At 41.8% G+C, this 25,627-nt stretch overlaps 1 protein-coding gene across 3 annotated transcripts in view; it reads left to right on the forward strand.

Moving 5' to 3' along the window:
* Window positions 1-10,342: 10,342 nt before the first annotated feature.
* Window positions 10,343-25,627, forward strand: part of LOC109633923 (A-type potassium channel modulatory protein KCNIP2) — an 85,995-nt gene continuing 70,710 nt past the window's right edge. The window contains exon 1 of one of the 3 annotated variants that reach the window (XM_020094136.2): window positions 10,343-10,729. In XM_020094136.2, the coding sequence (XP_019949695.1) occupies window positions 10,657-10,729 (73 nt within the window). In that variant the 5' untranslated portion in view covers window positions 10,343-10,656. The remainder of the gene's footprint in view (window positions 10,730-25,627) is intronic. The other 2 variants (XM_020094127.2, XM_069538519.1) reach the window with 2 other exon arrangements.

The raw sequence follows: 25,627 nt of genomic DNA on the forward strand, positions 1-25,627 counted from the left end.
GTGCCGCTTCATGCACGGACGCTCCTATGTGTGGAGGTATTGCTGAGATACCCACATTCAACAGGGCATGAAAAAGGAAACTCACTGTGCATTCTAGATTCTGTCCCAGTGTGTGATCCCTATCTCTCCAGCAAACGTCCTGTTGTGTTAACCAAATGTGTGTTGGAGCCTTACACTCTACATATACCCAGTATGTGTTCCTGCTAGTTTGCCTGAATACCACACTGCCATTATCTTTTCGTCTGCTCTCCTCACCATTGTTTCAGAGTTTACCCGTGTGATGGTGGTTATACTTTAACCAGGATTCTTTCTCCTTGTAATGGTCCTCTGTGATGGTGACAGCCAAGAAAATGTCTTTATAATTTGGTACAAATGTTCAGTTGGACTCAAGGATTAACCGATTATATTATGTTGGTTAAAAGTCAAAGTTCAAGGCTTCTATGACCTCACATAATGATTTTGTCTATTGAATATGATATCTTAAGAGCGTCTTTAGGGAATTTGTCACTTGGACAGCAACTGAGAGGATTTCAGTGGTCAAAGGTCACGGTGACCAAATATGAGTCTAGAAAAAATATTGCTCTGGTTGGTGGAAGCATACAACTGCAGGGCACTAATTGCAGTTACCCAATGATTTAAACAAGTTCCCTTCCCTACACGTGTGTTTGTTGTACTGTCAGTTAATATCATTACATTAGGACTGCGAGTAACGATTATTTGCATTATTGGTTTAGTTTTCTACTTTTTCAGGTTGATTTGTCTATAACAATTATTTAAAGATGACATGACAAATATATTGTTGATCATAAGAACAAAACCCAAAGATATTTTGTAATATGATAAAACATACAAAAGCACTGAATCTTCATGAGAATATACAACTGTGAATATTTGTCTTTTTTGCTTGATTCGACAACTAAAACAATAAGCTGATCATCAAAATAATTACATTCATGTTCATGTAACACATCTGCAATCAACCTGTCACACACACACACCCACAAACATACACACACACACAAACACACACACGCACACACACAGATTCCATTTCTGTTTCTCTGCCATTAAATAGCACCCTGACCTATGTCTGACCTCTTTATCTATAATTTGTTTCCCTGCTTTAAACTGTGTGTGTGTGTGTGTGTGTGTGTGTGTGTGTGTGTGTGTGTGTGTGCGCGTGTGTGTGCGTGTGTGTGAGACTCTTGTCTCATCAGTGCTTATCCACCACCTCATCTCAGCCTTAACTTTTCTGGCTGTGTGTGTGTACGTACATATGCGTATGTGTGACTGCTCCCCCTAACTCGTCATTCATTCAGGGGCCCATTCACCTCTCTCAGCTGATTGTGCATTGCTTTGGTTCAGGATGGAGCCACGTTTCTTTACAGTACGTCGCAGCAACATCAACACTCATTACTTCAAGTATTGTGCAGGGGCTCGGTCCCACTGACAATGAAAGCTGTTTCCAAGATTAGCGGTAAGAGCTCCTCCTGACAATGATGTGTGATGAATAAAGCAGAGGCTAATCCTCCCTCCAGAGCTGTTGGCTAGATGGCCATTTATGGGTGGTTTGGCGGTTGTGTTCTGTTTCCATCTCCTCTGTTAATCCGCAGGCAGCTGAAGTGGTTGATGAGATGCTTCAGCACTTCTCAGTATATACACAAACAAAACAGCCTGAGCATAATGCACTCTGCATTGAAAAGATTTTTTTTTATTTTGTGAGTGTGTGTGCGTCTGTGTTTATATATCGTGTGTGTATTACATGTACATGTGAAGAAGCAATATCCTCCAGTATGAGTCACAGAGTGGAAATTAAAGCTTGGGATGATCCCTTCTTCAATAAGCAAACACTTCATTTTGACAGATCATTAACTAGACATTATCTTTCATTAGGCGCCTCTGCATTACTTATTCAACACCCATAGGACACACATGCACACGTACAAATGGAGGCAAACACACAGATAACCCCTCCACACACACACCATGCTAAGCCCAGCACTGATTAGATGCAGTGCTTTAGAAACACTGAGCTAAAGACAATCTGCGTGGTCTGAGTTGAACCCTACAGGACGTGTATCACTCTTCATGTAGCTTCCTGCCGTTCTGTTATATTAAACACTCAAATAATTGATCTCATTCATTGCCCACTGGTATGATAGTGCACTGATCTCACAGCCACTCTCCAGATGGTCAGAGTAATTACATTGACAATGAGTTTTACAGGAGAGAAGAGCAGGATCGTGCTGCAGAGAGCATCCTGATAAAATGAGGGACCCTCTTAAGAGCATTATGAGAGAGGGAATCATCGCACCGTGCAGCAGTGATTCAGATGCCTACAGCCTCTTACAGTGGAGAGGGACTTGAGCTAAAACAGCAGCATTGCGAGCCCCCCCATTTTTCCTCCTCCTCCACAATAGTATCAACGATACAACTTTTGCTCCGGCGTGAAAACAACCCTCCGGGGACATTAATGGGACAACACATTTCGGTGGTAGGGGCTGGGGTGGTTTTCGGCCCGCCAGACTCCATCCATCTGTCTGCTCTGTACATCGGCACTTTTCTGTTTGCTCTCTCAATCATATCCCGCATCTACCCGCCGGTCCCTGCTTTCCATCCATCTCCCTTAGCAGCTTTTTTCTCCCCTGCCTGCAACTATAAAACCCATGCACCTGCTTCATCCAAGCACACCCCAGTGATCTATCAGAGGGAGATTTTTATGGGCTTTCCCCTCCTTACTGAGGGCTATTTAGCTGTCCTCAACCAACGTAGGACAATTTGTTATTTTAAGTGTTTGTCCGACGCGTTCGGACTGTTTGCTCTGATGGTACACCAATGATAAACGAGTACGGTTTATGGAAAGACAATTTATTGCGCCAACAGATCAATGACACATCAGAGAAATAGGAAGTGATAATGAGATTGCTGTGAAAGAATATTGAATAAATAGAGGTGAAGGCTGTGATGAGATGTTGAGATAAATGGGATTCAACAACATGTCTCTAATAGAAAAAGTCTCTGCACTTTTATTCAACCTCTTTCTTTCCCCTCTATTGTCGGCTTTCACGGGCACGTGGACGACTTTAACTGGATTCTGTTCGCTTGGTTGCTGTCACTGCTTCAGTACACAAGCTCAGGTTGCACTGCCTTGATGAAAGGGCGCACACACACAGGCACTGCTACAAGAACACGAGCGGCTGTGTTACCTCTCACATGATGCCCATTTGAAAAATCGACTGTTATGCCCTCTGTTAAAGATCGGTGATGGTAAAGTGAGGTTTATATGTTTCCAATCTTCTGTATTAGCTTTGGATTTCAATGAAGCTCTCATCTGGGATGACAGAACAATACAATCAGTTTTCCAGGAGGACGGTCAGTTTGAGGTTTGTGGTGTAAACAACACACTGTTTGTCACACGAACAATTTTCATTACTCAAGGGAAGGACAGGAGGTGCATGTGTATGTTCGTGAAAACATGTGTATACATGTGTTCACGCAATGTAACTCTTAAATAGGAGCAAGAGATGTTGAAGTACCCAGTGTTACAGACATATTAAAGTACTCTTTCCTTCAGTACTCTTTCTCCAGAAATTATTACACATCTTATATTATATATTGGGAATGCTGGTGTTCAATGTTGGCTCATCAGTCATTGTCTTGTGGAAGAAATTTAACTTTATGAAAAAGTGTTTTTATGCTTCGAGCTGTCCTGTTTTAAGGTGCCTTTGTTGTAGATCAGTCCATTTGTCCGTCCGTCCATCCATTGGTCCTACTCTTGTGAACAAGATATCTCAAGAAAGCCTTAAAAGAATTTTTGTCAGATTTGATAAAAACGTTCAGTTAAAAACAAGAATGAACTGATCAGTTTTACTTGTCAAAGGTCGATGGTCAAGATAGCTGTGACCTCAGAAAACTCATTTTTCCCTTGTGAATGCATTATGTCAGGAACACTTCTAGGAAATTCTTTCAAATTTGGTTCAACCGTTTACTTGGACACACAGATGAACTGATTAGATTTGTGTGGTCAAAGGTATCAACAGTAATGTCGACTGATCATGCCGAATAACCATGGCCCCCTGTACCTGATAAGTCTGCCTTTAGGTGTATATTTTGACCAGTTGTCATTTGTACTCAAAAGATTAACTGATGAGACTTCAGGGGTCCAAGGCCACGGTGACCTTATATGAGTCTGGAAAAATATGTACATTGACTGAAACTGCACTTGTTTGCGGAAGCATACCATTACAGGCTGTATAAAAATTCAAGACTCAAAAACTGGATCTCCAATGTCAAAATCCTGGACTTGACCTGAAAACATTCAACAGTACGATGACTTGTTTAGAAGATGTGCTGCTAATGTGCTTCTTCAGTATAAACTTATTGCCGGGACTCATCAGGACTCAACAGCCCACTAACTCGACTTTGAGCAGTTCATGACATAACTGTATTTGAAAGAGGAATGTGACATATAGCAGGTGGATGATTTGTGCAAACACAAATTGTCTGCTGATTAACCATCATAGAGGTCACCCCCACATAATATGCTCCAGTTAGAATGTGTGTGGGTGTGTGAGTCTGTTTGTCTACAGCTCCACAGAAATGACTCCACTGTCTGGATGAAGAGGACACGTCTGGAACGGTCTCCGCAAGGACACGGCAGGAGTAAGAGGTAGATGTTAAAAAGGGGTAAAAAAAAAAATAAGTGAGGGGATATGAGGAACGAGTGACTCAGACAGAGAAAGTATGCACTTTACACTCATGAGTAATTCATACAGGTTTTCATTCTGCCAGGTTTTCTTTCGTCCAGGCCAGTAAACATGAAGAGATGCAACATTATTCAGCTGCACTCGGTTGTGCACTAGACCTGAAACTCAAGCTGTATACATTGGAGTAAAGGCTGAAAGAGAAAAATGTTATAATTTTCAGACACCAGTGCTGTCACAGATCCATCACCCAGATGATGTGCAAGTTATGGCATGACTTTGTATATGTGCGTGTCTGTGTGTGAGCCACTCTGTCTCAGAGGGTGTCATCCCTCAGGCGAAAGGTGACGTCAGCAGCAGCAGCCCAGCTGACATATGTCAAAATCTATCACAGGTTTTAAATGCTCGCTGAGACAGCAAACGCACCTGGGGTCAGCTGTTAACGTTATCTCTTTTTATTTTTCCTGAGACAGCATCAAGGAACAAAATCTTACCAATTACACTCAAGTGTGGTTACAGAGGGAGAAATTTAGACGTGGACAGGGATTCAGTTTGTGTTTTCTGAAGGTCATTGTCTACGTCTCGCTCGAGGAGGGGATGTGGAGGTGTCAGAAAGATAAATCAGAAGACAGGCGGAGATGGAGAGGGAGGGAGGAAGTGGACAGTGTACAGGCTTGATGAAAACAGAATGAACTCATTGCCGTAGGTTAAGATGGGAGCAAAGTGCTGAAAGGAAGAAGAGGATGAGGAGACGAGAGTGGAACTGTAATTCCTTTAGAAGATCATTTGAGGGTTGGAGCCAAACCACAGCTGTGGTTAGTGGGACTATGTTTAAGATATTAATCTCAATTGATTTTACATTATGAATATCTTTATATCTCGAGAACTGTTCATCTTATCAGCTTCACACTTGGCATTTGTATTGTTGTGGGCACATGGAAGAGCAATGTTAAATATGTTTAACATCATTGGACTCTGAATAAACAGGCGACCAGCACTCTGTAGCAGCGGTGGCTGTGTTACGCTCCCGTCTAGGGGGGTAGGAGTGCAACATAAAAACACACAAGGAGTTTACTGGCCCCTGTCCCCAAAACCAAAATCACAACACCGGATAATCAATACAGTGCAACAATTTATTACCAACACATTTAATAATAGAATGTGACAGTGACCATAAACAAACACTCTTCAGGGTGAACCAAGGCCAAAACAATAAAGAAAAGTAAACTAACTTATCTGAAGAGAAAACAGGAGCTACCTAGACCAAAGAAATAGAACAAGCCCTGTGACATTTACTAAACCCTGTTTCCCTGAACTAACGATAAATAAGAGAATTAAAGATTCAGAAGAAAATAGCAGTTCACCCCGACAGTCTCTGTCCTATGTACAACTTAAGTGATGAATCTTGTTTACAACACCGTCTCCTGCAAACTACTCACAAATGCAGTTTCAGGTTGCACAAAGAGTTACAAAAAATAGGTTGGAGGCTGGGGACAGAACCGGGATGTTGCTGCCAAACGGCAGGATGTTAAGGATGAGCCAGCAGCCGGCACCTCTCCTCTCTCAGCCCACGCATTCAGCCAGTAGACGCATCCTCAGTTTTGATGTTGTGCCTTTGTGATACAAATATTATTTTGCATTTATATACATATATAAAGTTAAATGTGCAGAGCAACACAAAGTTACTGAAAGACAAACCATCAAAATCATTTAAACTGACAAGGGTGTTGAACATTCATTGTTTTTCTGGTGACCTTCACTATTTGTTAATGAGCGACTGAGTGTGTGTCTGGGTGCTCTGCGTGTGTAGGTCTCTTTTCGGTGTGTGTGTGTGTGTGTGTGTGAGTCTCACTGGACATCCTCAATCAGTCACTCAGCCAGTATTGGCTGTGGGACTGAGGCCGTGTTGACAGCTCCGTGCTGGAGGTCGCTGGCTGCAGTGAATAATGAATCCAAGTGTCATTTAGACGTTTGAAGTGCTTTTTAATGCTGCTTAACAAGGAGGGTTTTCTTTCTGCTTAGTGAGGCTCTGTGATTTGAAATACCATCAGTGACTGCTGTTTTTAATTATTCCATCATTTCTGCTGAGGTGCAGAATTGTTCTGGCAAATTATTTTTATGTCTCTTTTTTCCCCCAATGATCCTGAGAAAACTGAAAATATTAAAATGTTGTGTTTGAAAAGATTTATAAAGCTTTGCATTGAACAATTCTGAATTGTTTGGCTGTTGCACGGTGTGACATAATGGCTCTGGTCGGCATCACTGTAGCTATGATTTACACACACACATACACACATACACAACTCGTGGTTTGCGGATCCCGGAGTTTTGTGCTATTAATATTCACGATGCAGTTTTGCCAAGGACAGGGGACTAACCTTGGGGTTGCAGTGGGAGCCAGAGGGTGTATCCCAGTAGTTTAATGAATCTTACCACACCCCCCCTTCCATCTGCATTCTTGTCCTCTTCTACTTTCGCGTCGGAATTTTCTATAAACTACTTGCAGACACCAACAACATAACCTGTGTGTCCATGCGTCTGTTTGAGCTTCTGAGTAGCCGTGAATAATCCGGTTACAAGGTGGTGGAGGTTTATGGGAAGAGTGGGATTAAAAAGCTAATTCTGGCTCGATTTGAATGAAGTTGCAATGTGCTGGTACCCTCACTTGAACACTACAGAGCAGTTTTATGTTGAGTTTTGTATATGATTATATGGTGTGGGTACATGTTCCAGAGAGAGGATTTGTGATGGTTTATGGCTGAATTGGATCACAGACTTGAATCCCGATAAAAAGATATCAGGTCAACAACAGTATATTTATTGTTGAAAGAGTAGGTGAACTGTCAGAAATGATCTTGGAGCAGAAACATGAAAAGACGACTCTTGTTGTTAATGTTCTGTGGTGTTGAAGACATGGATACAAACTGCACATAGTGAACAAAACAACAGCAAACCTTGCTACCCAGCTGGCATCATGCCTGGTATCTGCAATTCTGTTCTAAAATACAACAAGGTTGTCTCTGGGTCACTGCACAGCTGCAACGTGCGCACGTCCACATAGGTTTGTCTAGAAGACCCCACTGCTAACCCCTGCAGTCATAGACAGCTCCCTCATCAATGACTTGCCGATTCACTTTATTTTGGCGGTGAATCACTAAATCCCCTCTAACTCACCGTGCATCGATCTCCCCACTTCCCCTATCCTTCATTCTCGCACACTCCTCCTCGCCTTCATTTCGAATCCCGCTCTCCTTGTCTCCTTTCATTTACCACACACTGAAATCCAATCGCTATCCAATCGTCCGTATCTGTGAAATATTTTGTTGGTATTAGATGACAGAAAGAGCAGGCTTTGTGATTATTGTGAGCCTCCCTCTGTTTGGCAGAATGCAGGGTTCAAATGAGGATTAGTGGGGGGAACATCCAACTTATCGTGTCCTGAACTCCTCTCTCTTCTTCACCTCTTCTCTTTTTCCATCATACTTTCACGAAACATTAAAAGACACATAAAGCAGACATATAGGCATCTGTATGGTTATGAGACTTGTGGCCAGGGTACTGGATACCAGGATGTGTTCGTCCACTTGCTGCTCCTTCAGTTGGTAATATGTGCCAACATAGACAGGTACACACTGTGCATACAATTTGTTTGTGTACAGCCCTGTATGTTAATTATCTAATTGCATTTAGAGTTTTTTGCTAGATTAAAGGTGAAGAAGAGGCTGACTCCAAGTGCATGATCCTGACAGCTTTTACTTTTCCTCTTAATTAATCATGGATTTGATCAAGAGAATTTACTATTTAAACAACGTGGACATGGAGAAACACATCTGTGTCTGAAACTAGCAAAGACACTTGCGTTGTGCTCTGCCCTGCTGGAGTGTGACATGTTTAAAAAGCAAGAAGTAATAATAAGAGCAAGAGTTGGCCATTACTTGCGTGTGCTCAGATTGTGTCATTAATGTTTGCACACACAACAGTTTTCACCCAGGGGCCATCATAGTGAGTCAAACACATGTCTTTTCATGTGCCTGCGTTAATGCTAACACACAAGAACAAATGAATTCAGTGTGTGATGTTTCTGGCCGGTTCAAGTGGAGTGACTTTATTAAAGTGATACTTCTGTTGAGGATTATACTTCAATGGTTTTTACCTCCGCTAAGGGTTGTGTACTTTTTTTTTGCAGGATTATGAGAAAACTACTCAACTGTTTTGATTAAATCTTGTGGTGATGGGGCATGATACAAGGAGGAACCCATTACATTTCACTGTGGATTCGCATTAGTGGGCAGGTCGAGGAATTATTTCATTTTCCTTAACATTGAGAGATTTTTCAACATTTTCGTCTACAGAGTGCCATTCTGGTTGAATTGCTATTCTGATTTTGATGTTTTATTTCACCTTGAAAATGTTTCGGTCTACAGTATGCATGAAATTAACTAGGTTGTACATTGTTTCATTCCACCGCATGTGAAAATGGAGTCTGAACACACTGAGGAAAAGGACACATATACTTTTGGACAGTTTCAACATTAAGTGTTTCCACTTCTGCTAATGTTGAGTCAATTGTCAACAACGTGACTTCCATGGCTGACCTCGGTCTCATACAGAACCCAAACATTCATCAACCTCATTGTCTTCCATAATCGAACAACACATACGTCAATGTAACGTATAACCACTTGGTAGCAAGAAGGTCAATGGCTTCATGGCCTGAACACTTGCGTGTAGAGACGTGTGTGCTTGAATGGGAATTTCCGTGAAAGATATGACACTGGAGGCAGCTATCTGTGGACAAACAAACTTTCAGTGACGTCAACTGGTTCCTGAGAGAGCAGGAGGAAAGACTCAGCAGAGCCGTGAATAGGTCATGCCCTTCCCTCAGCAGGGGTCACAGAGCATGCACTTCTAAATAAAGACGCCTACAGACAACAAATACAACTGTGACTGCAGATTTCATGCTCTAAATAAATGAATGAACGGGTGCACAGACAGAGGGTGAGCGGTATTGATGCAAACCCTGACATCATGAAGAAAAATATGGCATCAAAGACAGATTGCTCAACAGATTGGGACCAAATGTCATAGTGTGATTTAAGCATGCAGAAGTGAGGCAAAGACAACTGAGAGGGGAGAGAGGAAGGAAGAAAGGGTGAAAAAAGGGAAAGATACAAGGCTTCCCAGAGCCATGTGAGTATTTATAGATCAGATATAGTCAGAACCTCTGCCTGGCAGCAGCAGTGTGCTCCTTGTTGCTCCTGCCGATGTCTTTGTGCACATCTGACACGGCTCTGACTCAATGGAGAACATTAGGGAAGATGTGATGGTATAATAAATGGCAGAGGAGGAGGGATGAATGAATGCATGAATAAAACACATATTTGGAAATTCACTATTATCATCTTCTAGTTTTGATCATTATTATCATCTTCAAAAAGTCTCCAAATCATTTTCATTTCAAAGATTTTGGTTCTTTTTACGTTTGTCTCTCTCTCTCTCTCTCTTGGCTTTTGTGTGTGGGTTTAGTTTTAGTAACTATGGTTAAGGTAGACTTGGAAATCAAGTCATGGAGACACAACTGCGTGAGTGTGCGCGTAAGAATGTGTAAGTGTATGAGTGCGCGCCAGCCCGAGTGAGAGTCGCTTCACCATAAGCGCGCTTGGTTCACTCAGCTCTTGGATGCAGAGAGCTCACACACACACTCAGACACGGGGACCTGCGACTTAAATGAGTCTCTCTCTCTCTCTCTTTTTCTTTCTCCGTCTCCCCCTCCTCCCTCCCTCTCTCTCTTTTCTTTATTTCAAACCAAACATGACTCGTCAACTGTAAAATACCTGTAGCCATCCTCCGCGAGGACGCACGACAGATCCACTGTTAATTCTTTCCACAAACATCGCAACATATCGGCTGTTCTCGCACAGTTCCACATTCCGGCGCGCAGCAGGGTTGGAAAATGAAGGCGAAAAACCGCGACCAAAGCCTGTCGGACTCCAGAGAGCTGGACGGATCCTACGATCAGCTAACGGGTGAGTGAGGCACCGGTGGATGTTGTGCGTTTGCTTGCATGTGTGTACATATATATAAAAAAAGATTGATTATGCCAAGCTGATGAGCTGTAAGGAGCTCGGTCCAGCCTATAACTTCAAGTGGCACAACTTGTTCACCCCCTCAGGAAAAAAGAACTAATCTATATCGTGCTTTAATGGATATTGGCTTTTGTGCGACACCACAAGTTATATTTAAGTTTATATCATCTTATACTTTCATTTTCAGCTTCCATGGTAGCCATAAACATGTTCCGTCTTATTCTTCTAGCTGCTGAGTTTCCACGCTTGAGTAGTTCTTTTTTCTAAAGGGGTGACCGAGAAACGGTTAAATAAATGCAAAGACAAACATATTGAATCTTTTTTTAATGTGTTGCATGTCGATATTGTTGCGTAAGTGGTGCGTAATGGTAATGATCATAAATCATTCAAATTGGTGTCTGTCAGTTTGAGTACAGCTGTGTGTGTGTGTGTGTGTGTGTGTGTGTGTGTGTGTGTGTGTGTGTGTGTGTGTGAGAGAGATGTTGCTGACCTGGCTCAGGAATGGGAGACCACCTTTATCATCGCTGTCTTGACTGCTAGCGCTTCTGGGGCAGAGAACACCAGCTGGTGAGCTGCTGTGGATGTGATTTAAGGCAGAAATCTCTCACATCACCCTGAGCTCTACCTGCTAAGTGTTTGCCTGTGGTTAAATAATGATAGTTCTTTGCCAGCACAGCAAACGAGAGGAACACTTGATGCCATGTTGATTTTTCAAGCCAGGGAAATTCTGTGCGTAATTTGGTTTGCAAGTGTGTTTTTTGTGCGTCCTTCCTTCCTATCGCTCCTTATACACGGGTTGTAATTGATTCCACTCAGTACTGATAACACTTGACACACATCACTTTTTATAGCGTTATAATGAACCCACTCATTGAGCCTGACAGACAGGCACAGATATACCTGGGCGCTCCTCTGAGAGCTGAACACTCTCCGGAGGTGTTTTCCCTGACATCAAATCTTTCCATTGTCACATTACAGCCCTCTGCTCATGAGAAAGCACCGTTTGCCTGTTAAGTGCCAGCTGCCTTAATAAAATGCTCCCTTTTATGCCTGAACACATCTCAGGCCTGCTGAAGGAAGTTGTGCCAGGCCAGACAGCTGCGTGCCTCCAGCTCCACGGGGACACTGGAATCTCATTTGCACTGGTCCATGCATTAGCAGCTAAGCAGTGGGTTTTGTCACATATTTAATACATCCCAAATTACGCAATGATTGCAAGGTGTCTGTGTGTGTGTGTGCAACAGACATGCAGTGTGTGGGTATCTTCAGCTGGATTTATCTGGGTACGTTTTTGTGTGTATAGCATGTGGGTATGTGCAGTGTGTGTGGGTGAGTTAAGAAGCTCACTTTTCTACTGTCCTCTGTTTTAAAGTTTAAAAAGAAACAGCATAGAAAGAACCCCTCTGAATTCATAAGCATCCCTGAGGCTTTACAACCCAACATATTGGTTGTAGGTCACGTTGACAAACCCACACTGTGCCCAGCATCACACTTGCAGAAACATTTAGCTTTGCAGAAGCTCTCCACAACACACTACAGCACATTGACTGTCCTCTTTTCCTTTGCAACTTCACCTTTGAGCTCCGTAATCAGTTGACACACACTTGATATGCGGTGGATTATGGATGATTAGACAATGTGACAGTGGATGAGATGAAACTTGCTGCACCTGTAATCGCTTCAGAAGAATCTGGGGTTTCCTCTCCTTTGACATTTCATCTCCTCCCCTGATTTCAGTTATGTTGAATTGCTCCCTTGTGTCTGTCCACATGAAATCATATTGCTTTTTTAATAAGGGGGCAGAAAGAAAGAGAGAGAGGGACTAAGTCATTCAGTGTGGCAGAGCAATTTACTCTTGGCATAGTTTTTAATGACTTGCTCAAAGCTGTGAATCGCATGGTTAATTCATCTTTGTGAGACCCTGTCAACTTTAAAACATACTTAGCCCTGATAGTTTGCATGCTTATTAAGGCTGGCTCTGCCCATACGAGTCTGTGTAATGAAGATGTGATGCAGCTAAATATTGCTGCTCTTTTGTTTACTGTATTTTTCATATTAGGCAAGCAGCTGACTGCTTGATCTGTTGTATTGTCGCATGTGTGTGTGTGTTTGTGATTGATATAAAGCGAGAGAGCAAGTGACCAGTGATTTTGTGTGCAGTCCACTAAAATGATCAAGTGAACAGTGTGATGTGAGTGTAAGACTTGTGAGAATGGATTCTTAAGTGGGTTTTTTGTGTGGGAAGGACAGGTGAGTCATTCTCCTGACTTACATGCAACTTGTGTGTGTGTGTGTGTGTGTGAGAGAGAGACAGAAAGATAGCGAGAGAGAGAGTGAAAGCATGTGTGTGCACTCAAAGTAAACCTGACCTGTGTTGCCTAAAGCTAGTGTGGGCGATGTCCAATCACCATTTGAGTGAAATGTAACCCTCTAGAAATAACTCCCTCTCAACCTGCTACATTGTACTGAAGTGCACCCCACTGTGTGTGTGCATGTGTGCATGTGTCGGAGTGTGTGCAGTAGCCTGGCATTCCCCGTTGTGTTTAAGAGCACTGGCTGAGAGATGAGAGGTAATTATAGAAGCGTGGTGCAGTAATCTCCTCTTCCACCTCACAAGCCAAACTCAAGAGGAATCATATCACCTACACACACACACACACACACACACACACACACACACACACACACACGCATGCACACACACAATGACTTCTCTCCACATATTCATAAGCCCCTATTATCTCAACCTTATGATTATTCCTTCTCCTCCACTCCACGTCCAGAATATTATAAAAGGCTAAATCAGTAGTTGTTCTGCTGATGATCCATTTGATCTGTGTGATACTGGTTGTGCTCATCAGCTCATGAAGAAGAAGACAAAGGCTGATTAATTTAATGTATTAAGAATTTCAGCAATATAATTTTTTAGATATATGAATGCTTGCATTTTGCACTAGTTTGATTTTCTGCCTCTTTGCTTCATCAATATGATGTTCGGATGGTCGGTTCTTTTTCACTTTCTACATCAGATGATCTATCGATTCCAAACTTATACCAAACCCTTTTATTTGTTATTTTTTTCAGTTCAGCTCAGTCAATAGTTAAACCACACATGTAATAACATCTCAGTGTAGAGTAATATCTAGACCACTTTTCTGAGAATCTGTTTTGTATTGAGTTGTAAAATGATTAGTCAATAGACAGGAAGATAATCAGCTGCAGTTTTTATATTTGATCAATAATGTAATTCATCTTCAAAGCGTGACTGGTTCCAGCTTCTCTAGTATGAATATTTTGAGGTCTTCTTTGTCCTTTATGATAATAAATCAAATATTTGTCTTGGACCGTGTGGTGGATAAAACTGGCCCAGGTTCTCATATTTCATGGACAAATGGAGTTGAATTCAACTTGATTATTTGAATATGAAGGTAACTCAGCCCTTGTCGAATATGCTTGATTTTCATTACAGTCAGTTTTATGTGGAGGTTTAAAATTAAATGTAGCTGAAAAATAAGTATTATTACTTAAGATAACGGTAAATTTAAGTTTATTGCGGAGACCATCACATAGATGACAAACAGTGTGTTGTTTTTGTATTAGTTTTTGCAAGAAGGCCTCGATGTCCACCTCTTATCTAACTGGGTACTGTAGCTGCTCTTGGCAAAGTGAGCTGATCGCCCACTTCCCAACAGTCAGCACGATTGATGCAATGCTCACACTCTCAGGCTCGTAATTTCAACTTTACACACACACACACACACACATTGTAATCGTTAAATCTGTCTGGGGTGTTGCACAGACACAAACTCATTGCTTGAGGTGATTTATATATTTTTTTATCTTACGGTCTATTTCTCACACAGATTTTGATTAGCGATGTTAAACCTTGGCATTTAGAACCATGTCAGACTTAATGTCAGGAAAAACCTGACCACCACACAGAGTTAGCTAACAGAAAGGGTATTAGCAGGTGTGGAACTCACATGACACACACATCTCAACCTGCTGACTGATGCAGAGCCGTCATGGTGAAAAAAAATCATAATTTACAATTCCAAGACTGAAGCGATTGCAGGACAAAGATTGCCTTCATAATTGAGTCTGTCAGAGGGAGTTTAGCCTCGAGTCACCTTCTGGGCATTGCAGCTTTTGCAGCATCTAAAATCATAATGGCCACTGGCACTAATTAAAAGCCGTGATTTAACGTGATATCTGATGTGCCGGGACATGTGGGACATGCATTGCCTCATCAGCGATCTTCCTCTGGGTTCCTCAGGCCTGGGTTCCTCCTGGAAGTGCCAGAATGGCTGATGTGAAATGACTGGATCCTTGCTTGGAGGAATGCCAGGAGTGGTTCACTTAGGCCTATCTGTCACATTGCTTTTATCATTGATGGAGTGAAAGAGGTAAAGGAATTAGGAGGGAAGGGATAATGAAAGACAGGGAAGCAGGGACAAAAGGAAGAACAGGAGCAATGTGCAAGATGATGAATTAGTTTGTGTTTTTCCAGGCAAATCCTGGTGATGTGCTTTGGTAGTCTGGAGGTGTTGTTTGTCCCATGACAGAACTTCTTCCTGCCAATCCTGTCCTGTTAATGCTCAGCTCCCATCCATCAGTATAATTGTTATGACACAGATCTGCCCAACTGAGACCCGACGTCTCTCTGACATTCAGGTTTGTGCCCCCTGAGGTACGTGCACACGTATAAAATGACGACGTTTACGTAACTGCCCCTCCTGCCGTCTCTTCTTCCCACTATATGTCCTCCACTATATTTCTAAATAATCTGACTGACAGTCCCTATTTAGGATGCACTCTCATCCTCCCTCTCTCCTGAACTCCATCAAACTCCTCCCCCTCACTCTGTCTCCACTATCACAAATCAGATTATATAACATCATATATATTTCTGTCTCTTACAGTGTCTTAGGTGTCTCACTTTCCTGGTGCTGATTCCTCCCTCTTCTCTCCTTTGTCGGTGTCTGCTTCACAGCCTTCACCTCTTAGCATTGCCCCACTGTCCATCCTTGTAATACCGCCCCCCCCTCCCCTTCAATTCTTTCCGAGCTGCGCTGTAACCCGTAGCTTAATGGGGCCGGGAGCCAGAATCAATCCTAATGAGTTTTAATCTTTGACCGAATCCACAGGCAATCGTTAATTAAAATAAGCCCTGCTCACCTCTCCCTTGGTCCCCCTCACCCCATCTCCTTCTCCTCCCCTCCTTCTCCGTATACACAATTTCATTTGTTAAAGCCTGTAGGGGAAAGAGGGGAGGAGAGGGGGGGTGAGGCTGGAGAAGAAAGCAATGAGAAAACGTGAGGGAGGAGCAGAATTCAGTTGGGAGAAGTCAATGTAAGTCTTAGACTCTGAGGGTGAAGGAATCAGGAGGCAGCAGGGGAATATGAATTTAAAGATTTAAAGACTGTCAGCTTTACAATAATGCAAAAAGTCAAGAGTTTTATTTTCTCAACATCCGCTGCCTTGTCAGATGTGTTTATCAAAAAGCAAGTGATTGACTGACAGAAAGTGTCTCGGAGTGTGACAGAGCCCCATGTCAGTCAGAGCGAGTCCCTCTCTCTCGCTTTGCTCTGCTGTCATTCGGAACATCTGATCTGCATTAGGGGGATGATTTCCTGTCCATTAGCTCAGCCAGTCTCTATTAGACTGACAGCAGCTCATCAGTATGAGGAGGAGGAGAGTTCAGCAGATACCCAAACAATGTCGTTGTGTATTACAATGTAGGTTGCAACCCTCGCTCCACTTCCTTTGTGCTCTCTGACTCCCTCTGTATGTGTGTGTGTGTGTGTGTAAGAGATCGTTCTTTGTTATCAGAGGTTATTAGCTTGAACATCTCAGATTGAAGATAGGGAGTAACTGTGTGTGTACGTGTGTGTGTTTGTGTGTGTGCTCATCGTGTGGAGGATGTCTGAAGGGCAAGCGTGACTGCCATTGACTTTGCATTGAGCATTTCGGGGAAAAGGATGTCTGGGGAAGTATGTGCTGCTATTGTCACCTACTTTTTTTTTTTTTACTAGAAAACGAGTTGTTGACTCATTTAGTTGGCACATGTGAGAAAAACTGACTTTGTATAGACATTGCTGTGTGTTTGATTTGCAGTTGTACAGTTGTCTCCCCCTCCCTCCTGTCTAAGTGGAAGAAAAATAAAGACCTAGACAGCAGACAGTAAAAGAGTGTAATTTAGTGAACAGGTCTATTGAGCACCTGAACCTATTCGTCAAAGGTTCTTGAGTAACAACTTCAGTGTGATTGACAGCACAGTAGAGAGTGATGGAGAGACACGTGGAGGTGATTGGAGGAAGCATGGGGTTTACTCTTGGCAAAACTGCAATCTCACACACACATACACCAACACACACACACACACACACACACACACACACTGGTGTTTGGCCTTAGGGATGGCAGTGTGGGAGAAAACTGCAGCCGCTCTTACGATCCATCAGTTAGTTCTGACAGAACTTTGGACAATGTCTAGTCAATAACTCAAAGCCGTGCACATTCACACCAACACACACACAAATACAAACACATGTGCGTGACACACACACACACACACACACACACACACGATGTGCGTGCAGAGCTGTGAAACAGTCAGAGCACAGTGGGAAAACCTGATCAATATGTGTCAATTAGCCCACAAGTCAGAATAAACTCAATGTCTCCCAGTGCATGCAGTGTCTAACAGGCCAATCAGGCCAAGTTTAATGGTGAATGTCGTACGCTTTTTCCAGTCAGTGGCACTGCCTTAAGGTTTTGAACAGTCAGCAGGCTCCAACATGGATTGTAGGTATTGGCACAATGTCCTGAAATAAAGTTCTTTGTAAATGTTTAGGGAAAGGCTTAGATTTAATCATAACCCAACGTGTATCAGCCTTTACTTTCTATCTTAAAGTTTTGTCAGGCACTGAAAATTCCTTCTCACGCTTTGAATTGACTGAAGACTAAACACAACCTACATGACTGATTAAATACAGACGATACATTACTAATTTCTTACACAGTTTAACTTTTACCATTGTATTTCTTTCATTTCCATTAAACTCTTTTGTCTAATTGATTTTTGATATGACATTATGTTACTTTTAAATTCCGTCTCTGTGCCTTTTGTGTTGTAGATGTAGATTCAGTTTCCATTCTGAAGAATCTATGTGTATGCTTGCACTGTCGCCCTGGTTGTTGAACTAGCATTTATGCTAAATATCTTTCAGAGAACATGATATTACCCAGACTGCCCTTGCTCTTGCTCCAAAATGGCTGTCCTTATAATTACACCTCTGTCAGCCTGAGGCCAGGTTGTCAGGGGGACACCTCCTGACAGCTTGGTCTTCATGGCTCCCAGGAGAGATGCTGAAGTCAGCAAAATCAGCAAAACCAGCTAAATATGCACAGTGTTACAAGGTAGAGGGAAATGGGACCAATTGCATTTTGGCAGCTACAATATGGTTTGAGGTATTACAGTTGTGTGAGAGAAGGTTATTGAGAAACGTTGATATGCTGAGCTGGGAACTTTGTGACCTGAGTCTACTGTTGAATCAGTCCTCTCAGGCCATCTTGCCAAACTAAACACTTTTAAATTCTAAAGATGCCGACTTTGAGAGTCCAACCACATACATTTGTGCTCTTGGAAATCCATTTGCCTTAATCATCTACATTGCACACCGCTCGCTCTTGGTGTTTGCTTGTTGGCTGCAGGGCCTGAAAATCCTATTTTCCCCTGAATATCTCCCTCTGGCACTGGTAAACCGATTACTCACACTGCAACCTGACGTTCCATAAGTGCTTCTCCCAAGGCACCTCGGCTTGGCACCAGAATTTCATAAGAGTTAATGGAGTCTACTAATCAAAACACACACACACACACATAAACACACACGACTGGACACGCACAAACTCACAGGCGGGTTTTGATTGAGTGGTGGGGTGACAGTCGTGACAGCAGTTCGATCGTTACTGACCTGGATCGCCACAACAGGCACTGACATTACCGTCAAAGGTAGAACCAAACTCATATCATATATAGAGTGGAGAGAGGGGAGGCACAGGGAGGCAGAGAGAGAGGCAGGTGTTGAAGCTGACCAGCAAAACACAGAGAAAAATGATATGTCACTTATACGTTAGTGTTCATACAATACACCTTATGAAAAGTTCTTTTTGAATAAAGGGAAGAGCTTGAAGCTAGAATACAAGAAATGTTTATGTACTGGTTGAGACTCCCAGAAACTTTTCAAAGGCCTTTACTGGGAGGTATTTAAAAAGTTTTTGGAAGCCTCAACTGGTGTGCCTCTATCCAGCTCCAAGTGCTTATTGAGTTTGAATGTTGGTACTTTGGGATATTTTCTGAAGAGCTTCAAGCTACACTATGCAACTTTTTTTTACCATAAAGTAGCAGCTTCAAAACTAGTTTGATAGCACACTGGCTTGGAATAGGCAGAGTGCTTCTGCTTTCATTCCCACTTCTCCCACCAAACGGCAAATTTTGTACCATGCAACTTTGGTGAGTGGGTTCCATTGAGACATTTACTTACTAAGTGTCTCCTCCAAAGTTCTGCCTCGGTTGAAATTGAAAATTATCGTTGTTTTCCCATGCAGGGCATCAACTTACCTGCAGCTTCAGCCGTTTCCACAATTGCTGTTCTACATGGAGCCGTGTCCTTGGCGATCAGCTGGGACAAGGTTGTTAGAAAAGGACATTTCCTGACAGCCTGGTCTTTATCGCTCCCCTGGAGAAAAGCTGTAGTCAGGAAAAAAAAATCAACCAGCTACAGATAATTATATTTTTCTTTTTCCTGGCATTTCAGAACATTTTTAAAAGCTGTACCTGGAGTGCTAGAAATGAAAACGCACAATAGGAATGGATTAGTTTTGTATTAATGGAACAAAAAATACGAAAGGTACCTGAAAATGCTTTCTCTGCACTTCCAGTACTTGTAAAATTCAGTTTGCCACGCATGACCAAGCAGGGTATTGAAGTGTGACTTAAATTCAGCAGCAGCAATATTCAATTTTAAACCGATATTACAAGTATAAAATAATAATGAAAATGTTCTTTTTTTTTGGATGGCATATGTCTCAAGGTTGTTGTCTTGCAGTCACCATCTTGTTTTTTACAACCGCAAGATGTTTGCTTCTAATGAGGGTGAATTAAGGAGATGCGGTGGCACACTCTGAGGCACACTCGGAGAAAGTCATTAAACTGGGTAACGATTATTAATGAGGCCAGTATAAAATTCATGGGCTGAAATATGGGCCTGTTGTTTCCGTCCTGTGTGTCCGTGACTGAGAGAGGCTGTGCCGGATTTTGGCATCAAAGGGGACATTACTGACGGTGTGTAATCGCACTCCTCGCTCTCCTCTCCGAGCAGGATAAGCACAGTTTGGGGACTGAACCAGTTAATTAAAGTTTCATTTTATGCCTCTTAATAAGCCTGTAAAGTTCTCACACTTGCTTTGACATGCCAATCATGCTCTTATTTATTGTGGTGCGAGGTTGTGTGCATGCATGGAATCGGGGGTTCTCAAGCCCTTCAATCTCTCCTTTACGTCTTCTTTCCACCGTCTCCTACTCCAAGATTACTAATTTATTTCTGTTATTTATCCTAACGGCTTCATGGTGGATATATCAATGTATTATTTATGTCAAGGCTGTGATGGTGAAATTCCTGTTAGAAGTAATGGCAAGGCCCAAGCAGTATCGCATAACAGGGGATACATTTATTTTAAATAGCTGCTTCAATCCAGATTAATGGAATACTCAGGGACCACCAAGCCTCTCATTAACTCTTCAATGTTTCCGCCTTCTTATTTATGAGCAAATCTATATTTGAGCAATAAAGTTTTCATTATTAGCTTGTACTGGCCCTTTGATTTTCCAGTTAAAATTTGATAGGGCATTCTACATCATCTACTGGTTCCTAACATAATTTCCATACCTTGTCAAAAGGGAAAAATGTAACTTAATGTGTAGTTTCTGTGTTTTCTGAAAGCTGGACTCGATACTCAGCCTAAGATTGTTCAGCCTCTCTTCAGCCTTTAACTAAAACAGAGAGAGGACATTTATCCATAGCCACACATAAAACATTTAAGCTTATCAAGTTATCTTTGCCAAGGAGGTAATGATTTCATTAGCGTTTGTTTGTTTGTTTGCTAGCAGCATTACACAAAATCACCCGCACAGATTACCATGAAACTTGGTGGAAAGATATGTGTCAGGAAAGAACCCATTAAATGTTGGTGCAGATGCGGATCAGGGGGTTGATCCAGGACTTTTTTTAAACACTTTCTGTCACATTTCGGGATATCACTTTTTCACCAATTTCCCAGGGAAGGACTGATGTCTATGATCTAAGATCCTGATTCGATTAATGATTGAATCATTTGCCATATGAGTAAAATATACAATGCTGTTGCTTGTTAGTACCATTTCTCAATGTGTATATTTGGGCCATGTCTTTGCAGATGTTAAGTTGCAACATCAGTCATTACCTCCTGCCATCTTTATGATTTGTTGCCGTATGATGAGCTGCAGGCAAAACCCTCTTGCACCGCCTGAGTCTGAGATTTGTTTGGAGCACTCAAGTATACTTTTGTGGCTCTATTTTAGTCTCTCTGAACTGTTGTCATATGGGTGGGTAAAAGTAAAGGTTAGTGGTGCACAAGTCTGTTGAGGTGACTGAACTGTGACATGATTTGTTAATAATTTGTGCAGCTTTCTGGTCCATGTCAGACAGAAACAGCCTCTATTTTAGATACTTGCTCTTTATATTGGTTGATTGGAGTCCTATTTGGAATCACCACGGCCTGTGTTACGTTAGCCATCGTCCAAATGTTAAGAGTTAATTGTTAGTAATTTGTAGCAAAAATCGAAATAGTATGAAATATTAAACATTTGTCCATCATCACATTATAGAATGTCATATCACACGAGCCCAAGCAGCTTCCATTGTTCTTGGTTTACTACTTGTTTAATTTAGTGCGTGGTTGCATTTAGAGCTCAGGTAATCTGTTTTATAGGAGTGTCAGTGTGTATGGTTCCATCTCATTGATATTCCTGAGTTGATTATGACATTAAGGAGTTATTAGAGTCAGACAGGGGTCTGTTTCAGACTTTTCTCACCTCTACTTCCCCCCCACTTTCATCTCTCCTTCAACTTTCTCCTCTTTCACACTTTTATAAATAAGAGATAGTATCAGTTACAACCCCTCTTCTCATCTCCTTCCTTTAGAGGTGGAAAAGGTGATGGCGGTCGATGTAAAGTTAATCGTTTCAGCTCTAGCTATCATATGTGGGTGGGCAATAGTCCTGACCTTGGTTGGCACAGTTATGGAAAATAATGTGCATGTACGTGCAAGTTGTTTGTGACTTATTCCTATTAACCCTTCAGTTCAGTGAGGGCAGCAGGGGGAACAAGGACATCTCTTTGCCTGTCAGACCCTACCTGCAAGATAACGAAGATGCAAAAACAGCTATAGATAAATAATGTAAGTAAAAATGTTCATGCGTGCCATGAAGTGACATGCACAGTACAGAAAGGCCATCTGGTGTACTTCCAGGGTGAATCATATCTGATGCAACAAGCTGCCTTTTAATGTCATTCCAAAGTTATACATTTTTAACGTTTCTGTGTGTTAACAATGCATCGTGCATATATGAAAGAAATAATCACACGCTCACATCCCTGCAGATTCTATTTTAATATGTTACATACATTCTGTTATTGTTATTTTTTGCATTTTTCTTTAAATATTCATGCCCTTCTAATGTTGACCCCACCTCTCTGTATCCATCTATACTTTGTGAATCATCGTAGCTATTTGCATTGTGAAGTTGTTTGTGAATCCAACCTGCTTTTAGTTTGGTGTAGTGAGACCAGACGCTCGTAATTACCAGCCTGCAGGTTGGGTTATTTTTTTTTTCTGTAAGCAGGAAGCAGTAATACACATTATGTTTTGTCCTTGTTGTTTTCAGTCTCAGTAAATTGTGCTAAATTTGAGTTGACTAAGAAACAGCAGGTGTTCTTCAGCCTGAAAAATTAAGCTCGCAGCAGCCACCCACGGAGGGAGCTGCATAACTTACATCCACACATGCTGATTGTCATGAGCACACATACGCACACATAGCACATTTTGTGCAACAGCTTTTTGCATCTTTCTTATAAAAGCAGCAGGAAGCCTTTTCTAAAACCTTTTTATTTGGAAAGGTTTTATGCACAAGGAGTGTTAGGAAAGGAAGAAAAAAATAAATTTTTACTTGTGCATTTAAAAATCTTACAGGTATTTAATGCATATATAAGGGTACTGTTGATATTGGCAATTATCATGATAAATGTCACATCTTTATTGCTTTCAAGGCTTTGAAAGAAATATGTTGGATATTTGTGATATTTCTATTGATAAAAATATGTTGCAAGACTTATTGCTATTGTTTTATTGCCTAGCTCTAGTCTGATGTTTTATCTCCCTCAAAAAGTTTAGTATCTACAAACAAAGGGTTGCACAGTGTTTTCGAATCTACATTTCGTCACAACCTGTGATAATGATTATTTAATTGTCTGCTAAATAGTCATGTTTTAGTTTTGGGAACGTAATATGTAAAACATATTATCGTACATTAGAAAATTTTTGTGTTTAGTTTCCCCCCTTTAAATGTTTTTTTCAATTTCTAACTCGCAGGCATAGTGACCTTAGTGTGAAGCCGATCAAAGATTCATAGCCGTGTGTGTGTATGTGTGTGTGTTTGTGTGTTTGAGAGAAGACATCTCTAGAGTGGCCTTAGATCCTCTTTTCTCTGAACTTCTCCAATTTATATCAAAGACCTCCGACAAAACAACACATCTAACATGCAGTTAAATGTCATCAGGGCGTGGAGTCAGACAGAAACACACACACCGCTACACAAACACACACAGACTATGGACAACAGCAATTTAATAATCTCAGATGAGACTCTGTAGGTCCATCCTTTTTGGAAAAATATAAAATAACTTCAAACCGAGCTTGTATCTCCTGCGTTTTTAAAAGGGTTTCCATTTAGAGATCCAAATCAAGTTTAACAGACTAATGCTGCCACCATTTAATGAGAAGTAGAGGCTCCAACCGTCAGTCACTTGCAGTGGGCACACACAGGACAAACACACACAGAGACAGAGACAGACAGGTGAGAGCGATGCCCATTGATCTGTTGATTCCCAACTATAATGCCACAGCTGCTCTCTGTCAGCGCCTCCAAGCAGCTAGAAAAGAACCTCTGTCACCGCTCGCCTGCCTCGGAGTCTGGCTTTATGTCAGCGTAATGCTTATGGGAAATATTTTTAGCATCCCTCTCATTTTGTCTGGGGATGAAGTGTGATATTACCAAAGCTGGCAGGAGGGAATGGGGTTTGTTATTGCATGAAATTATTTCCTTAGAAATATGTCTCTTCCTTTTTTTTTTAACAACACACATAATGCAAAAAAGATGCTCATAGATGTCTTCACGCACAAACCACATGGTGTCTACACATCACAGACTGTTATTGACTTGATGGTCTAATCCTGTCTAGTCTGCTGTCTTCACTTCCCATAGGATGTGTCTGATTGTCTTTCGTTAATGTATCTCATATTGTATATATATCTACTAATTACAGAGATCTCTGTGGATGGGATATGTCGACAACTGTTCACTCTTCACACTTAGCGTGTACATTGTGCTCCTTACATTAGATTATCAACAGCACATTGATTGAAAACAACAATTGTTTCTCCAGTTTCAGGTTGTGTGTGAAGTTGAGCTTCACTGAACCTTTAACAAACAGGAGATCAGCTCTTTGGGCAGCAGTGGTGGAGCAGCTTCAGGGTTCAATGCCACAGCTAAAATACTCCAGGTCACTTTTAAAGTTGCAACCAGCATGACCACAGACCAAGCAAAGAGCCATTCCAAACAGAAATGTTTTGAATGTGCACTGCACTAGTTATGCCAAACCAGAATGTGTTCACAACTGAATGATCAACTGTTGTGCAGGACACTTTGGAAATATCACATTTAATTGGTCGTATCGTCACTTTCTTTTTCTCTTATTCCTCCATCTTCTGCCAAGTTGTTTCCAACACTGTGCTTTAATGAGCAGAAGTGTGGATTTGGAGACAACTGGATGACGTCTGTAAGTCTTTATGAATCTCTGCCACTGTTGTAAAGGGTCAATATACTAGTTAAAAGTATGTGGTGTAGTGGAGTGAATATATTTCTGTGATTTGGGTACAGCAAGAAGAGTGCAGGATACTTTCAGTGCTGGATGCATCTTATTACTAACCTTACTCCCACTACTCTGCTCCTTAGAGGAATGTTCCATATAAAATCTTCATGCGGGGAGCTTACATTAGATATGAATCACATCAAAGTGTGCAGCCACTTTCAGTCTAGAATGACTGTGTGTGAGTGTGTTGTTTGAGTCAGTGACAGAGATTGTCTCACTCCTGCAACAAGGGGAAAGTGTGCGCCTTCCTGTTCCTCCGTTCTCCACTTGCTTTCCTTTAACAGATACGCACACATGGAGGAAAGCCTGCAACAAATTGTGTAACCGTGTTTGTGAGCATGTTTGTGAGTGTGTGTGTGGTTTGCCTTCAACAGAGACTGAGAAAAAAGAAAACCGTCAGGTGTTTGTTCCACTTTCCCAAGCCTGCCTCTCCTGCTTGGCTGTGTCGTTACAGCAGCAGAGATGAATTGGTGCCTCCTTGTCTCCGTATCATAGCAGCTTCTTAAACAATCTTGCGCTGCTCCTCACTTTGAGGCAGGCGGTCTAAAGATAGAATGGAACAATGAGGGCCGCTCTACCAATCTGC

This window comes from Paralichthys olivaceus, chromosome 14, assembly GCF_024713975.1.
Source record: "Paralichthys olivaceus isolate ysfri-2021 chromosome 14, ASM2471397v2, whole genome shotgun sequence".
NCBI classification, from domain to species: domain Eukaryota; kingdom Metazoa; phylum Chordata; class Actinopteri; order Pleuronectiformes; family Paralichthyidae; genus Paralichthys; species Paralichthys olivaceus.